General features: G+C 48.3%; 1 protein-coding gene across 1 annotated transcript in view; it reads right to left on the bottom strand.

The window, feature by feature from the left end:
- The window catches only part of LOC309558409 (uncharacterized protein), a gene marked incomplete at both ends in the record, with an annotated part of 52,765 nt that extends 34,070 nt beyond the window's left edge, over window positions 1–18,695 (bottom strand). Inside the window, 4 exons of the mRNA XM_082261483.1 lie at window positions 2,305–2,339; window positions 5,160–5,372; window positions 9,745–10,024; window positions 18,612–18,695. Of these exons, the coding sequence (XP_082117609.1) occupies window positions 2,305–2,339; window positions 5,160–5,372; window positions 9,745–10,024; window positions 18,612–18,695 (612 nt within the window). The remainder of the gene's footprint in view (window positions 1–2,304; window positions 2,340–5,159; window positions 5,373–9,744; window positions 10,025–18,611) is intronic.
- Between the last annotated feature and the right edge of the window lie 392 nt (window positions 18,696–19,087).

Below are 19,087 nucleotides of genomic sequence, written 5' to 3'. Positions count from 1 at the left end.
AAGGACATGGATTACTGGAACCATCTCCTGTGGTCTGATGAGACCAAGATAAACTTAATTGGTTCAGATGTGTCAAGAGTGTGTGGTGGCAACCTCTTTGGAAAATAGACATATGAGGGCTGCCAGAATTGCTGCAGAGGTTGAAGGGGTGGGGGATCAGCCTGTCAGTGCTCAGACCACACGCCGCACACTGCATTGGTCTGCATGGCTGCCGTCCCAGAAGGAAGCCTCTTCTACAGATAATGCACAAGAAAGCCCACAAACAGTTTGCTGAAGACAAGCAGACTAAGGACATGGATTACTGGAACCATCTCCTGTGGTCTGATGAGACCAAGATAAACTTATTTGGTTCAGATGTGTCAAGAGTGTGTGGTGGCAACCAGGTGAGGAGTACAAAGACAAGTGTGCCTTCCTACAGTCAAGCATGGTGGTGGGAGTGCCATGGTCTGGGGCTGCATGAGTGCTGCCACCACTGGGGACCTACAGTTTATTCAGGGAACCATGAATGCCAACATGTACTGTGACATACTGAAGCAGAGCATGATCCCCTCCCTATGGAGACTGGGCTGCAGGGTAGTATTCCAACATGATAACGACCCCAAATACACCTCCAAGACAACTACTGCCTTGCTAAAGAGGCTGAGGGTAAAGGTGATGGACTGGCCAAGCATGTCTCTAGACTTAAACCCCATTAAGCATCTGTGGGGCATCCTCAAATGGAAGGTAGAGGAGCGCAAGGTCTCCAACATCCACCAGCTTCGTAATGTTGTCATGGAGGAGTGGAAGAGGACTCCAGTGGTGACCTGTGAAGCTCTGGTGAACTCCATGCCCAAGAGGGGTAAAGCAGTGCTGGAAAATAATGGTGGCCACACAAAATTGGTACCAGGAATGTTTCTCAGGAGTGTAAATTTCAACAAGTGCCATTCAAGAGGCATTAAATTTGTACAGTGCATTTGGGGTGTGACAGCCAAGAGGACCACTTGAAAGGCTGCTTGTAAGGTCCCAGAAGTGCACTTGGTATCACTCTGCCTGGGACAGGAGCCGGCGCTGCAGAGGAAGCATCAGCTCATGCGGCTCCTGATCCGTCCATGGCTGCCTGCTTCCTCTGCTGCCGGTGCCGACTCCATGCACTCTTCTGCTGTAGGATGGTGGGTTGATCGTGATCTGGGATTGCCGACCTGCCATCCTAGAACATGGGCATGGGCATCCCTAGTTTGAGATTGTAGGCCACACCATAGGGTGTAGGGGTGCTGGTATTGGCACTGATTAGTCTATTTAAGCTGGAGTGTGACATAAAAAAATTGCTGAGTGGTCTTCAGATAGTTCCTGATTTGCCTTCCCATGTACGAATCGGTTTAACTGTGACCTATCTATGGATTTCTGTCTACCTGCTGTGACCTTGGCCTGTGTTTGGACTCTGTATTCTGCTTACAAATTTGGTATCTCACTGCCTGGCTGTGGGCTGACCTTGGCTTGTATCCCAATTCTGCCTCCTGTACCTGACTGTCTTGCTTTTGATGGCCTTTGACTTGTGTCTGATCTTTAATCAAGTGTCACCATGTTCCTGTCTCTGGTCCTTATCCAGCCATCTATGTCTTGCATCCAACAGTTGGTGCTGCCCGCTACTTTGACCCCCGTGCCACTCTGTGCCCTCACATATCCTGTCACCACTACCAAGGGTTTTGGGCAAGAGGTGCAGGAGAAGCCACCTCTCCAGCTTGATCTACACCAAGTGTGTGGCATGTAGTAGACATAGAATCCTGGTGCCCAACCGACAGCCCCAGTACCACATGAAGGCCTTTGGCCCTGGCTGTGTAGCCATTTTACAGACCCTAGCAGTCAGTAGCGGGAGTATTCATTTAAAAGTAATCTGTAATGTCAGGGATCTCTAACAGTCTGGCGTAGCATGTCTCCAGTATCTGATTGTCTCCTGCAATCAGTCTCCAACTATACCTGTTGCATAGCAGTAGTCTCTGACTATCTCCTTTAATACGTTTGAAGTCTCTTACAGTCTGCTGTCATGTACTGAATATTATGCGTGGTCTTTTGGAGCTGTCATGGGCCACAGATGAGGCCCTTTATGCCTAAGTTAAAAAAAGAGCTAGCGTAAAACTATTTCTTTCAGTCTCTGTCCACATCAGGAGCTTACAGTCTGATGTCTCATTCGCACATCAGGGTCACTTTGGGTGCAAACCAGCATAAAATGCAGACTTCTAAGGCAAGAATGCTATTTCCTTGTCTGTCTGTCTGTCTGTCTGTCTGTCTGTCTGTCTATCTATCTATCTCATTAGACTTTCTATTTACCTTGATGTGTTTTCCCCTCTTCGCTGTTCTGCTTCCTGTGGATGAAATTAAAGTAAAAAAATTAAAGCTGAATTTTAATACATTATGTAATACATTTTCTCCTGCATATGTAACAGCAGAGCATCTTCTTGGGAAGGCTGCTGAACTGATACTAGATGGCTTTCTGTTATTTTCACCTATTGGAATTATTCAATTCTGCCAGATATCTGGAGAAATCAACAATCTCTTTCTCCGGACCAAAATTCAACATATCTTGTTGAGAGTAAAGACAATGGGCCACACTTTCAAAATAAGTGGAGCTGTATTCCTGACCTTGTCTCGGTTTGAAGAAGTCCCCTTATGCCTCGTTTCCACTAAGTGGTACGGTACGGTTCGGTTCAGTACGGTACGGTTCGGAACGGTACAACTTGCATTTCCACTGCCAATAGTACCCTTTCATGATAGGCGTGGTGTAGCAGGAAAGCTGTGATAGACTATTCTCCGTCAACCAATGAAAGTTCTGCAGAGTGTAGCTCCACCCTGTTGGTACGGTACTAATGTGCTTGGTCCCCCAACGAAAGGGTCCCAAAAAAGTGGTACAGTACGGTTCGGAATTAGGGTACCATCCACAATGGAAATGGCAAAAATAGCGTACCGTACGGAACCGAACCGTACCATTCAGTGGAAACGAGCCATCAGTGTCCCAGCATGACTGAGCCCCACCGAACCAGCTACATAAAGACATGGTTTGACCAGTTTGGTGTCGAGGAACTCGAGTCACCTGCACAGAGCCCTGACCTCAACTCTACTGAACAGATTTGGGAGGAATCAGAATACAAATTGTGAGCCAGGTCGTCTCATCCATCATCACAAATGGCCACAAATTCCCACAGATGCAGTCCAAAATAATGTGGAAAGCCTTTCCAGGAGATCGGAGTATGTTATAGCTGCAAGGCTAACTCTATATTATTGGCCATGGGGGAGGTTGGAAAGCCCACCATATTGCTTGCTAGGGGTGAAGTGAACATCTCCATATTAATGGCCATGGGAGAGGAGGCAGCTCCATATTAATGGCCATGAGGGAAGGGGCAGCTCCATAATAATGGCCATGGGGGGTACTGAGGAGAGTTGGCAAGTCCATATAATTGGCCAAAGGCGACGTGAACATCTCTATATTATTGGCCATGGGGGAGGTTGGCAAGTCCACCATATAACTGGCTAGGGGTGAAGTGAACATCTCCATATTAATGGCCATGGGAGAGGAGGCTAATCCATAGTAATGGCCATGAGGGAAGGGGCAGCTCCATAATAATGGCCATGGGGGAGGAGGCAGCTCCATAATAATGGCCATGGGGGGTACTGGGGAGAGTTGGCAAGTCCATATAATTGGCCAAAGGTGACGTGAACATCTCCATATTAATGGCCATGGGAGAGGGGGCAAATCCATCTTAATAGCCACGAGAGAAGGAGCAGCTCCATATTAATGGCCATGGGGGAGGAGGCAGCTCCATATTAATGGCCATGGGAGAGGAGGCTAATCCATAGCAATGGCCATGGGGGAGGAGGCAGCTCTATAATAATGGCCATGGGGGGTACTGGGGAGAGTTGGCAAGTCCATATAATTTGCCAAAGGCAACGTGAACATCTCTATATTAATGGCCATGGGAGAGGGGGCAAGTCCATCTTAATAGCCACGAGAGAAGGAGCAGCTCCATATTAATGGCCATGGGGGAGGAGGCAGCTCCATATTAATGGCCATGGGGGGTACTGAGGAGAGTTGGTAAGTCCATCTTAATAGCCACGAGAGAAGGAGCGGCTCCATATTAATGACCATGGGGGAGGAGGCAGCTCCATAATAATGGCCATGGGGGGTACTGGGGAGAGTTGGCAAGTCCATATAATTGGCCAAAGGCAACGTGAACATCTCTATATTAATGGCCATGGGAGAGGAGGCAAGTCCATCTTAATAGCCACGAGAGAAGGAGCAGCTCCATATTAATGGCCATGGGGGAGGAGGCAGCTCCATATTAATGGCCATGGGGGGTACTGGGGAGAGTTGGCAAGTCCATATAATTGGCCAAAGGCAACGTGAACATCTCTATATTAATGGCCATGGGAGAGGAGGCAAGTCCATCTTAATAGCCACGAGAGAAGGAGCGGTTCCATAATAATGGCCATGGGGGAGGAGGCAGCTCCATAATAATGGCCATGGGGGGTACTGGGGAGAGTTGGCAAGTCCATATAATTGGCCAAAGGCAACATGAACATCTCTATATTAATGGCCATGGGAGAGGGGGCAAGTCCATCTTAATAGCCACGAGAGAAGGAGCAGCAACATATTAATGGCCTTGGGAGAGGAGGCAGCTCCATATTAATGGCCATGAGGGAAGGGGCAGCTCCATAATAATGGCCATGGGGGGTACTGGGGAGAGTTGGTAAGTCCATCTTAATAGCCACGAGAGAAGAAGCGGTTCCATAATAATGGCCATGGGGGAGGAGGCAGCTCCATAATAATGGCCATGGGGGGTACTGGGGAGAGTTGGCAAGTCCATATAATTGGCCAAAGGCGACGTGAACATCTCCATATTAATGGCCATGGGAGAGGGGGCAAGTCCATCTTAATAGTCACGAGAGAAGGAGCAGCTCCATATTAATGGCCATGGGGGAGGAGGCAGCTCCATATTAATGGCCATGGGAGAGGGGGCAGCTCTGTATTATTGGCAATGGGTGAGTGGGCAGCTCCATAATAATGGGTCATGGTTTGTATTGGTATGTCTATCAAGCTTATATCGGGGTGATGGTCAGGGGTTCACAAACTTGTGGCCACATATTTTATATAATATTTACTTTTTTCAGGCAAAGCTTTAACATGTTACCTGTTTTAATTTCTTTCTTTAAAGCTTTAATTTTTTCTGTTACTTCTCCTTGGGCCATTCCCTGTTCTTTGATATGATTTTTATCTGTCGTGGAGAAGAGGAATAAATTGCACGCGTACTTTTGAAGGTCTTCTTGTGCACTTTGAATTCTGTTTTTCTCACGGTCACCACTTTCCTCCAGATCGTCTATCACAACCACAACCTTTTTCTTACCTTTAAAGAAAGAAAATAACCTTTTTTTTTATTCAGGTACGGCCTATTGTGGCGCTCACTGGTGATGTGTCATTGTAAAGTGAGTGAATGTTCACCAAACATCATGCTGCCAGGTGAATTAATACACAGTCGGTAAGTTCCTTGGACCTCTTACTTGTCTAATAGAGACTATTTTTCTACCGCACACATAAATCCTATGGCATGTGAGCTTTTATATAGATAAATGTAAATGTATTCACTTGAGACCCTAAAAACATTCATGGACCTGGTGGAGTCAATGATGGAGAAGGATCTGAGCGCTCTGGGAGACCACAGATGTAAAGTTAAAGTCAATTCTGCTTATATTTATCTTATAATTTCTAGACTCTCTAGAGTCTAACAAGCAGGGCCCTCTAATTCCTTTTGTATTAAATGGTATTGTAACTGTATTGTCTTCCCTCACATTGTAAAGCGCTGTGCAAACTGTTGGCTCTATATAAATCCTGTATAATAATAATAATAACCTACATATTCTTGATGAGTAAAAGAGTACTTTAGACCTCTTTCTATTGTTGGGGGATGGGACAAAGACTAGAACTCACCTGTGGGTAATCAATTAAAAATCTTCCCAAGTCCACATATCCTCTGCTCTAGTTCTGCCATGTTCATTAAGTAAAACCTACTTACATCAGGGGGTATGGAACAATCATCTTATGCCCTTTCCCCCCCTCCATCTCCACAGTGAATCCAAAGAAGAAGGATCGTCGTTGGATTAGGAAGCATGGGAGTAACTACAGGGGTTGCAGGGGTTGCAATTGCAACCGGGGGCCTATGCGGCTCCCCTGTACACCTGGATAGGAGGGGCGGCGGGGGCAGCATGCAGAGAAATCACTGTCCTGCTTTTTCCTCCTGTATCTGCAGGAGGAAAATGGAGGAGATTGGTTCCTCTGTATGCTGCCCCCGCCACTCCTCCTATCCAGTTCACTTGTGTTCTGCTGTGTCTGGGCCCCTGTATGCTCCCCTGGTCCCCCCCCCCACTGTGCTGCCCCCCCCCCCCCCCACTGTGATCCCACCCCTCTCCTGCCGGCTGCTGCAGGGGATGTGTCACAATAGAGAACCAGGAAGGGTCGGTAAATATGTAATTTACCAGCTCTTTCCTTTTCTGAATGGACAGAGTCATTGTCAGTAACACTGCAAAAAAAATAAAATGATAAAAAATAATACAATTAAAATACCAAAAAATAAAACCTACTGACACCAGTGGGTGAACTTCCAGGATCGCAAAGGTCAGACTTGCAACCGGGCCCTGGCATTCCACCACCATGGGGAGGCCCCAAGATGGCAGGAAGGGGGCCCGCTGCAGAACTTGTGAAAGGGTCCCCCTGTGGGACCGTAATAAAGGGCCCCGCATCCAGAGCAAAGGGCCCCAGGATCAGTGGGAAGAGCCCCAGGCTTGAAGGGAAGGGTCCGGGAGGGCCTTCATGGTTTCTTGCACCGGGGCCCTAAAGGTTCTAGTTAGGCCTCTGTTAGAAAGGCAGATATGCTTCTTGTATGGGTGTGAGCTATGGACATGGGCTCCCGAACAAAAGAATTAGGTCTAAAGTACTTTACTTGATTACTGCTTCCCCTGTGAATCCAAATAAGAAGGATCATTTTTGGATTAGGTAGGAAGACCTGGCTCTATCACAGACATGGGCTAAGAACATGGGCTCCCCAACACTAGAGTTTCAAAGTATCCTTTTCTTGTGTCCCTTGTGAATCCACATAAGAAGGATTGTCCTTGGATTAGGTAGGAGGACATGGCTCTAGTATATGGACCTGAGCTATGGATGTGGACTCTCCTAACAATAGGATGAGGTGCAAAGTACCCTTTTAATGCTTCTGTTCCCCCTGTAAATCAAAATATGAAGGACTGTCCTTGGATTAGGTAGGACATGTTTACAGTATGGACATGGGTTTTGGATGTGGACTCCCCCAACAATTAAGCTCCAAAGCCTGCTTTTACTGCTTCCCCTGCGAATTCAAATAGGAAGGGTTGTCCTTATGTTAGATAGAAAGACATGGCTCTACTATGGACGTGGACTATGAACATCGGCTCCCCCAACAATAGAGTACCAAAGAATCCTTGGACAGTTAAAGGAAAAAGAGTTCAGGGGTGTGCTACGTGCCAAGTGCAGGGTTCAGTGGTGTGTTATGTACAGAGTGCAGAGTTCAGTGGTGTGTTATATACAGAGTGCAGAGTTCAGTGGTACACTATGCACAGAGTGCAGAGTTCAGGGGTGTGTTATGTACAGAGTGCAGAGTTCAGTGGTGTGTTATGTACAGAGTGCAGAGTTCAATGGTACACTATGCACAGAGTGCAGAGTTCAGGGGTGTGTTATGTACAGAGTGCAGAGTTCAGTGGTGTGTTATGTACAGAATTCAGTGGTGTGTTACGTACAGAGTGCAGAGTTCAGTGGTATGTTATGTACAGAGTGCAGAGTTTAGTAGTGTGTTATGTACAGAGTGCAGAGTTCAGTGGTGTGTTATGTACAGAGTGCAGAGTTCAGTGGTGTGTTATGTACAGAGTGCAGAGTTCAGTGGTGTGTTATGTACAGAGTGCAGAGTTCAGTGGTGTGTTATCTGCAGAGTTCAGTGGTGTGTTATGTGCAGAGTGCAGAGTTCAGAGTTCAGTGGTACACAACGTGCAGAGTGCAGAGTTCAGGGGTGTGTTATGTACAGAGTGCAGAGTTCAGTGGTGTGTTATGTACAGAATTCAGGGGTGTGTTATGTACAGAGTGCAGAGTTTAGTAGTGTGTTATGTACAGAGTACAGAGTTCAGTGGTGCACTACGAACAGAGTGCAGAGTTATGGGATGTGTTATGTACAGAGTGCAGAGTTCAGTGGTACACTACGTACAGAGTGCAGAGTTCAGGGGTGTGTTATGTACAGAGTGCAGAGTTCAGTGGTATGTTATGTACAGAGTGCAGAGTTCAGTGGTGTGTTATGTACAGAGTGCAGAGTTCGGTGGTGTGTTATGTACAGAGTGCAGAGTTCAGGGGTGTGTTATGTACAGAGTGCAGAGTTCAGTGGTATGTTATGTACAGAGTGCAGAGTTCAGTGGTATGTTATGTACAGAGTGCAGAGTTCAGTGGTGTGTTATGTACAGAGTGTAGAGTTCAGGGGTGTGTTATGTACAGAGTGAAGAGTTCAGTGGTGTGTTATGTACAGAGTGTAGAGTTCAGGGGTGTGTTATGTACAGAGTGCAGAGTTCAGTGGTATGTTATGTACAGAGTGCAGAGTTCAGTGGTGTGTTATGTACAGAGTGTAGAGTTCAGGGGTGTGTTATGTACAGAGTGTAGAGTTCAGGGGTGTGTTATGTGCAGCGTTCAGTGGTGTGTTATGTACAGAGTGCAGAGTTCAGTGGTGTGTTATGTGCAGCGTTCAGTGGTGTGTTATGTACAGAGTGCAGAGTTCAGGGGTGTGTTATGTACAGAGTGCAGAGTTCAGTGGTGTGTTATGTACAGTGTGCAGAGTTCAGTGGTGTGTTATGTACAGTGTGCAGAGTTCAGGGGTGTGTTATGTACAGAGTGCAGAGTTCAGTGGTGTGTTATGTACAGAGTGCAGAGTTCAGGGGTGTGTTATGTACAGAGTGTAGAGTTCAGGGGTGTGTTATGTACAGAGTGCAGAGTTCAGTGGTGTGTTATGTGCAGCGTTCAGGGGTGTGTTATGTACAGAGTTCAGAGTTCAGTGGTGTGTTATGTGCAGCGTTCAGGGGTGTGTTATGTACAGAGTGCAGAGTTCAGTGATGTGTTATATACAGAGTGCAGAGTTCAGTGGTATGTTATGTACAGTGTGCAGAGTTCAGTGATGTGTTATGTACAGAGTGCAGAGTTCAGTAGTGTGTTATGTACAGAGTGCAGAGTTCAGTAGTGTGTTATGTACAGAGTGCAGAGTTCAGTGGTGTGTTATGTACAGAGTGCAGAGTTCAGTGGTGTGTTATGTACAGAGTGCAGAGTTCAGTGGTGTGTTATGTACAGAGTGCAGAGTTCAGTGGTGTGTTATGTAGAGTGCAGAGTTCAGTGGGGTGTTATGTACAGAGTGCAGAGTTCAGGGGTGTGGTATGTGCAGAAATTATTTGGCCAACGGGTCTTATGTTGGACACGTGCTATTGAGGGATATGCTATATTCATTTTTCATTCTAGAGGTTTACAACCACTTTTACCAAAAAATCAAGTCTCATTCCCTGCCAAACAGAGCTTTACTGGATAGCAGAGCTGTGTAAATCTTAGGACTGGATGGGCAGGTATTTTATGTGTGTATTTAGGCATTAGCCTGGGGTTTAGCCTTGAGCTGTTGCTGATTGTGTTGATGATACATAATTCTTAAAACTAAACCACAAGACAACACTCACCCAGCTTGTCATGAAGATATTTCAGCTCCTGGTCATACAGAGAGTCGGTAACGTTGGTGACATTTACCCTCCCCCGTTTCTTGGTGTGGTACAGGATGGCGAAGTCATGGCGGGGGGCCACGTTATAGAACTCAGTAGCATTGTTGGATATGTAGAGGGGATGGACGACCACCTTTGTACGATGGAACATCTTGTTCTCCAGATGATCTTGCAGCCATTGGTAATTCTCTTCACTGTCCCTGGAGCAGATGGCCAAAGAAACTCCTCTATGACTGCATATCTGAAGACAAGAGGTAGACGGCAATTGTCTTATAACCTACCGGAACAGCAACATACCAGGAAAGACAAACATTTCTCTCTATCTCACAGCTATCCAAATCCCATCTCATTTTAGTGTGGGCGATGTTTGCTTCTATCGAGTTGTGGAACCTTTCATCTCTATGGGTTGCGTAGCACCCTCCTAGGTAGGTGCAGGAAGAGAGTATAGTTTTTGGGTCTTTCTGCTTACCAAGAAGATTGCCAGGTAAATTTAGATTGCTCTCTGCCTACCAGGAAGCAGGATCCATTGGTAGGGTCTGCACATGGTGCTCAGGTGCAGCTCAGCTTGTCTGAATGTTTCACACTGGTCCAACAGGGAGGCATATTGCACAGTGGGAGTAACAAATGAGTGCACAGGCATTGTTACAGCCCTGGTGACTGACAGTGGAAAGTGTCTTGTTGCATGCTGGGTGACTGTATAAATGCCACGGGCACATTTGCTCGGGGACTTCGGCTCCCCCTCTGTAGAAGCTGCCATGCGGCCTTGGGTGGTCGACCTGAGGGCCTGAAAGTCAGAGAGAGAGAAGCTGAACCCAGAGGTCCCGCAGAGCCGACTGGAAGGGAGACACTAGGAAGGATCTGATTCTGCCTACTGTGAGTACAGATCTGTGTCATGGGGTCTGTCCTGTGAGGGCCATCCCTTTGAGTAGAAGAGTCAGTGGACGGGTGTCAGTCAAGGGGATGCTAGAGAGTGTCCTGAAGATAATGTAGTTGCATCAAGTCTGCTGCTGGAGAGAGCAAAAGGACTTAATTATCCCATACAAGTGGCAGTATGGTCAAAGCAGTGTCTGCTTCCACAAATAACCTGGTGAGGCCAAGTGAGAGTTGTCCTTATCTACTGTGAATAGTTCAGTTGGAGTATCCCACTATTCCCTTCTCCCATCCAAGTTCCACATTATATATGGGGAGAGGGGTTCTGTGCAATGATGGGGGTAGTATGGGGGAGGGGGTTCTGTGCAATGATGGGGGTAGTATGGGGGAGGGGGCCCCTGTGTAATGGTGGGGGTAGTATGGGGGAGAGGGGTTCTGTGCAATGATGGGGGTAGTATGGGGGAGGGGGTTCTGTGCGATGATGGGGGTAGTATGGGGGAGAGGGGTTCTGTGTAATAGTGGGGGTAGTATGGGGGAGGTGATTCTGTGCAATAGTGGGGGTAGTATGGGGGAGGTGATTCTGTGCAATGATGGGGGTAGTATGGGGGAGGGGGTTCTGTGAAATCATGGGGGTAGTATGGGGAGAGGGGTTCTGTGTAATGGTGGGGGTAGTATGGGGGAGAGGGGTTCTGTGCAATGATGGGGGTAGTATGGGGGAGGTGGTCCAGTGTAATGATGGGGGTAGTATGGGGGAGGGGGGTCCTGTGTAATGGTGGGGGTAGTATGAGGGAGAGGGGTTCTGTGCAATGATGGGGGTAGTATGGGGGGGGGGGTCCTGTGCAATGATTGCAATAGAGTGTGCACCCCAAAGCACAAACAGTCATGTATATATGCAGAGCAGTGGATGTGGTCAGTACAGCAGTGGACGTGATTAGTAGGGCAAAGATTGGTGTCAGTAGGGCAGTGGACGGTGTCAGTAGGGCAGAGATTGGTGTCAGTAGGGCAGAGGACGCTGTCAGTAGGGCAGTGGACGGTGTCAGTAGGGCAGTGGACGGTGTCAGTAGGGCAGTGGACAGAGGACGGTGTCAGTAGGGCAGTGGACAGAGGACGGTGTCAGTAGGGCAGAGGAGGAAGTCAGTAGGGCAGAGATTGGTGTCAGTAGGGCAGAGATTGGTGTCAGTAGGGCAGAGATTGGTGTCAGTAGGGCAGAGGACAGTGTCAGTAGGGCAGAGGACGGTGTCAGTAGGGCAGAGGACGGTGTCAGTAGGGCAGTGAATGGTGTCAGTAGGGCATAGAGTGGTGTCAGTAGGGCAGAGGACAGAGGACGGTGTCAGTAGGGCAGAGGACAGAGGACTGTGTCAGTAGGGCAGTGGAGAAAGTCAGTAGGGCAGTGGACGGTGTCAGTAGGGTAGAGATTGGTGTCAATAGGGCAGTGGACGGTGTCAGTAGGGCAGAGATTGGTGTCAGTAGGGCAGAGGACGGTGTCAGTAGGGCAGTGGATGGTGTCAGTAGGGCAGTGGATGGTGTCAGTAGGGCAGAGGACAGAGGACGGTGTCAGTAGGACAGAGGACGGTGTCAGTAGAGCAGAGATTGGTGTCAGTAGGGCAGAGGACGGTGTCAGTAGGGCAGAGGACGGTGTCAGTAGGGCAGAGGACAGAGGATGGTGTCAGTAGGGCAGAGGACAGAGGACGGTGTCAGTAGGGCAGAGGACAGAGGACGGTGTCAGTAGGGCAGATAACGGTGTCAGTAGGGCAGAAGACAGAGGACGGTGTCAGTAGGGCAGAGTACAGAGGACGGTGTCAGTAGGGCAGAGGGCAGAGGACGGTGTCAGTAGGGCAAAGGGCAGAGGACGGTGTCAGTAGGGCAGAGGACGGTGTCAGTAGGGCAGAGACTGGTGTCAGTAGGGCAGAGGACGGTGTCAGTAGGGCAGTGGATGGTGTCAGTAGGGCAGTGGATGGTGTCAGTAGGGCAGAGGACGGTGTCAGTAGAGCAGAGATTGGTGTCAGTAGGGCAGAGGGCGGTGTCAGTAGGGCAGAGGACAGAGGATGGTGTCAGTAGGGCAGAGGACAGAGAACGGTGTCAGTAGGGCAGAGGACAAAGGATGGTGTCAGTAGGGCAGATGACGGTGTCAGTAGGGCAGAAGACAGGGGACGGTGTCAGTAGGGCAGAAGACAGAGGACGGTGTCAGTAGGGCATTGGGCAGAGGACGGTGTCAGTAGGGCAGAGGACGGGGTCAGTAGGGAAGAGGACGGGGTCAGTAGGGAAGAGGACGGTGTCAGTAGGGCATAGGGCAGAGGACGGTGTCAGTAGGGCAGAGAACGGTGTCAGTAGGGCAGAGAACGGTGTCAGTAGGGCAGAGGACGGTGTCAGTAGGGCAGAGGACGGTGTCAGTGTGGGAACACAAAATTGATTTATATTGTGCTTTTTTATATTTATTTTTATGTTTTTATATTTTTGTTTTGCATTAAAATTACTTGAATTGTATTTTTTTTTTTTTTAGAAAAAACTGCATTTGCGCAAATGCCATAAAACATTTCAACAATAGCCATTTTATTCTCTAGGGTATCTGCTAAAAAAGAAAAATTATATATATATATTCAGAAAGTGAAAAATATATTAGAAGTGTCGCTCTTATATATATATATATAGCGCAAAAAAATAAAAATTAAAAAAATAAAGATCAAAAAAGAACATCAATTTTATTTGGGTACAGCTTCACACGACTGCGCAATTGTCAGTTAAAATAACGCAGCGCCGAATCACAAAAAATGGCCTGGTTATTAAGAAGTGGTTACAAGCCATTGAAATTTTGAAGTACTTTCACATGACATTCGTCCAGTCATTGAATGTCACACGAAATATTCTCACCAACATTCTTTGGAAAATCTATCAGTCACTTATAGACCGGACTTTTCTTACATCTTTGTGTCAGTATTTTTTGCTAGAAAATCACTCAGAACCCCAAAGTTTATATATATATATATATTATGTTTAGCAGAGACCACAGAGAATAAAATAGCCATCATTGAAAAATTGCAGAGGAGATCAAATACCACCAAAAGAAAGCTCTATTTGTGGGAAAAAAGGACATCGATTTTATTTGGGTACAGTGTCGCACGTGCAATTGTCAGTTAAAGTCACGCAGTGCCGAATCTCAAAACATGGCCTGGTCATTAAAGCGGCTGTATCCCCCAAAAAACAACAACAACAAAAAAAAACAAACAAACCCTGCAGGACAATGGCATAATGTGCTAGTATGCATTGCATACTAGCACATTATGAAATACTTACCTTGGAACAAAGCCCCAACATGGTCGTCCTGAGACCGCTGAGGCAGCTGACATGTTCCCTTGCGCGCGGGAGTTCACTTTCCAGGCAAGGAGCCGGCAAGGAGCTCTGTAGGTCTGGCAAGATACGCCGGACCTTCAGCGCGCATGTGCCACTGGTTTCAGCTGCTGCATGCAAGGTGAATATCTCCTAAACCGTGCAGGTTTAGGAGATATTAATTTTACCTACAGGTAACCCTTATTATAGGCTTACCTGTAGGTAAAAGTTAAAAAGCGAAGTATACTACCGCTTTAAGGAGGTAAAACCTTCCGGAGCTGAAATGGTTAAAGCCTACTAGTTTTCTTTTTTTTTTCAGCCAGAAAACGCCCACTGCCAAAACCTGCTGATAACAGCCTGTGTGTGCATGGAGACATAAGATAACATGCCGGTGAGACATAGGAGAACATGCCGGGGAGACATAGGAGAACATGCTGGGGAGACATAGGAGAACATGCCGGTGAGACATAGGAGAACATGCCGGGGAGACATAGGAGAACATGCTGGGGAGACATAGGAGAACATGCCGGGGAGGACAGAGGAGAACATGCCGGGGAGACATAGGAGAACATGCCGGGGAGACATAGGAGAACATGCTGGGAAAACGTAGGAGAACATGCCGGGGAGACATAGGAGAACATGCTGGGGAGACATAGGAGAACATGCTGGGGAGACATAGGAGAACATGCCGGGGAGACATAGGAGAACATGCTGGGGAGACATAGGAGAACATGCTGGGAAAACGTAGGAGAACATGCCGGGGAGACATAGGAGAACATGCTGGGGAGACATAGGAGAACATGCCGGGGGGAGACATAGGAGAACATGCCGGGGAGGACAGAGGAGAACATGCTGGGGAGACATAGGAGAACATGCCGGGGAGACATAGGAGAACATGCTGGGGAGACATAGGAGAACATGCTGGGGGAGACATAGGAGAACATGCTGGGGGAGACATAGGAGAACATGCTGGGGGAGACATAGGAGAACATGCTGGGGGAGACATAGGAGAACATGCTGGGGAGACATAGGAGAACATGCTGGGGGAGACATAGGAGAACATGCTGGGGGAGACATAGGAGAACATGCCGGGGAGGACAGAGGAGAACATGCCGGGGAGGACAGAGGAGAACATGCCGGGGAGACATAGGAGAACATGCTGGGGAGACATAAGAGAACATGCTGGGGAGACATAGGAGAACATGCTGGGGAGACATAGGAGAACATGCCGGGGAGACATAGGAGAACATGCTGGGGAGACATAGGAGAACATGCTGGGAACACATAGGAGAACATGCTGGGAACACATAGGAGAACATGCTGGGGAGACATAGGAGAACATGCTGGGGGGGACATAGGAGAACATGCCGGGGAGACATAGGAGAACATGCTGGGGGAGACATAGGAGAACATACTGGGGAGACATAGGAGAACATGCTGGGGAGACATAGGAGAACATGCCGGGGAGACATAGGAGAACATGCCGGGGAGACATAGGAGAACATGCTGGGGAGACATAGGAGAACATGCTGGGGAGACATAGGAGAACATACTGGGGAGACATAGGAGAACATACTGGGGAGACATAGGAGAACATGCCGGGGAGACATAGGAGAACATGCCAGGGGAGACATAGAAGAACATGCCGGGGAGACATAGGAGAACATGCCGGGGAGACATAGAAGAACATGCCGGGGAGACATAGGAGAACATGCCAGGGGAGACATAGAAGAACATGCTGGGGAGACATAGGAGAACATGCTGGGGAGACATAGGAGAACATGCCGGGGAGACATAGGAGAACATGCCGGGGAGACATAGGAGAACATGCTGGGGAGACATAGGAGAACATGCTGGGGAGACATAGGAGAACATGCTGGGGAGACATAGGAGAACATGCCGGGGAGGACAGAGGAGAACATGCCGGGGAGGACAGAGGAGAACATGCCGGGGAGACATAGGAGAACATGCCGGGGAGACATAGGAGAACATGCTGGGAAAACGTAGGAGAACATGCCGGGGAGACGTAGGAGAACATGCTGGGGAGACATAGGAGAACATGCTGGGGAGACATAGGAGAACATGCCGGGGAGACATAGGAGAACATGCCGGGGAGACATAGGAGAACATGCTGGGAAAACGTAGGAGAACATGCCGGGGAGACGTAGGAGAACATGCTGGGGAGACATAGGAGAACATGCCGGGGGGAGACATAGGAGAACATGCCGGGGAGGACAGAGGAGAACATGCTGGGGAGACATAGGAGAACATGCCGGGGAGACATAGGAGAACATGCTGGGGAGACATAGGAGAACATGCCGGGGAGACATAGGAGAACATGCTGGGGGAGACATAGGAGAACATGCTGGGGAGACATAGGAGAACATGCTGGGGGAGACATAGGAGAACATGCTGGGGGAGACATAGGAGAACATGCTGGGGAGACATAGGAGAACATGCTGGGGGAGACATAGGAGAACATGCCGGGGAGGACAGAGGAGAACATGCCGGGGAGGACAGAGGAGAACATGCCGGGGAGACATAGGAGAACATGCTGGGGAGACATAGGAGAACATGCTGGGGAGACATAGAAGAACATGCTGGGGAGACATAGGAGAACATGCCGGGGGAGACATAGGAGAACATGCTGGGGAGACATAGGAGAACATGCCGGGGGGAGACATAGGAGAACATGCCGGGGGGAGACATAGGAGAACATGCTGGGGAGACATAGGAGAACATGCTGGGGAGACATAGGAGAACATGCCGGGGGGAGACAGAGGAGAACATGCCGGGGGGAGACAGAGGAGAACATGCTGGGGAGACATAGGAGAACATGCCGGGGAGACATAGGAGAACATGCTGGGGAGACATAGGAGAACATGCCGGGGAGGACAGAGGAGAACATGCAGGGGAGGACAGAGGAGAACATGCCGGGGAGACATAGGAGAACATGCTGGGGAGACATAAGAGAACATGCTGGGGAGACATAGGAGAACATGCTGGGGAGACATAGGAGAACATGCCGGGGAGACATAGGAGAACATGCTGGGAACACATAGGAGAACATGCTGGGAACACATAGGAGAACATGCTGGGAACACATAGGAGAACATGCTGGGGAGACATAGGAGAACATGCCGGGGAGACATAGGAGAACATGCTGGGGGAGACATAGGAGAACATACTGGGGAGACATAGGAGAACATGCTGGGGAGACATAGGAGAACATGCCGGGGAGACATAGGAGAACATGCCGGGGAGACATAGGAGAACATGCTGGGGAGACATAGGAGAACATGCTGGGGAGACATAGGAGAACATACTGGGGAGACATAGGAGAACATGCCGGGGAGACATAGGAGAACATGCCAGGGGAGACATAGAAGAACATGCCGGGGAGACATAGGAGAACATGCCGGGGAGACATAGAAGAACATGCCGGGGAGACATAGGAGAACATGCCAGGGGAGACATAGAAGAACATGCTGGGGAGACATAGGAGAACATGCTGGGGAGACATAGGAGAACATGCCGGGGAGACATAGGAGAACATGCTGGGGAGACATAGGAGAACATGGTGGGGAGACATAGGAGAACATGCCGGGGAGACATAGGAGAACATGCCAGGGGAGACATAGAAGAACATGCTGGGGAGACATAGGAGAACATGCCGGGGAGACATAGGAGAACATGCCGGGGAGACATAGGAGAACATGCCGGGGAGACATAGGAGAACATGCTGGGGAGTTTACTGACTGCAGAAAAAAAAAACATCTGACGCCAAAAACAGCCGCTGTAAAAACGTCCCGTGTGCATGGGGCTTAGCAATTGCGGCAGCGGAAGTTCCCACCCCATTGCTATAGCAACCTGTCAATCATGAGATCCCGATCCTCCCGTTCGCGCCATTTCCAGTCGCGAGATTTCATCACTAGGCAATATGCAAGGAATCCTGGGATATATGACACCGCTATCCCAGGAGCCCTTTCAAATCGCCCAGTGACTAAATCGCCTAGACGGCCGCAGCCGAAAAAGTCGCAGCAGAAAAGTAGAAAAAAAAGTATGTACAAATAAAAATAAAAAATAAATAAAGTAAATAAAATAAAGAATAAATAATAAAATCAAAAAAAAAATAATAACAAAATAAATTTAAAAATAAAAAACAAATAATTTCCATTTATTACAGCATTCAGGATGGGCAGGAGGGTAATTTGACCTCCTATAATAATAAAAATAATAGTAATAAAATAATAATAAATAATAAAATAATAATAAATAACAAAAAAAAAAAAGCCATTTATTACAGCATTCAGGATGGGCAGGAGGGTAATTGGACCTTCAAAAAAAACGGGTCGAACTCCGCTTTACAGTTTAAAACTTTGAAGGAAATCGGTGTATGTTCACCTCTTGGGGGGGCTCAACCTGTGGCCCAAAAACTGCTGCGGTACTACAAGTCCCATCATGCTTCTGCCCCTGGGAGTCATGCTAGTAACTATCCGCCTTACAATGCCTCATGGGACTTGTAGTTCTGCAACAGCTGGAGGGCCACACTAGGTGGATGGCCTGTTTTTCTATAGTACCCCCCGTGTCTCATTGATACGTACCCCCTCCCCCCGTGTCTCAGTGATACGTACCCCTCCCATCCCGGCGGTCTCCTCTCTGCACCCCCCTCCTGCGCTCTCGGGTTTGTTGTCACCGGTCTCTATGGCGGTGATCATGGCGTGGGAGGCCGGTTGGTGACACAAATATTCCTCATAGTCTGATACCAGCAGGGGGCCCCGTTGTACCCATTAACCCCTTCATCTCCACTAACTGTACACGGCTGGAGGAGCAGAGCAATCCCTACATCCCAACTATGAGACCAGCGATACATTGATGACATCATCATTACAAAGTAACAGAACAGACACAGGAAGGATTTTATTTTGTATCCAATCCAAAAACACAACGATACAAAATATTCATAAACACCAAACATTCCCCGCAGCCAGATCTTCCAAATCTCTGTGTATTATTACATGACTAGTGTCCAGAACTACAAGTCCCAGCAGTCCCAGTCTATCAGCACACAGCCAACACAGAACTACAGGTCCCAGCAGTCCCAGTCTAT

Source organism: Pelophylax lessonae (assembly GCF_965119305.1).
Source record: "Pelophylax lessonae genome assembly, chromosome: 6".
NCBI lineage: Eukaryota > Metazoa > Chordata > Amphibia > Anura > Ranidae > Pelophylax > Pelophylax lessonae.
The sequence above is the reverse complement of the archived record's forward strand: the minus strand, read 5'-3'. Positions and strand labels throughout refer to the sequence as shown.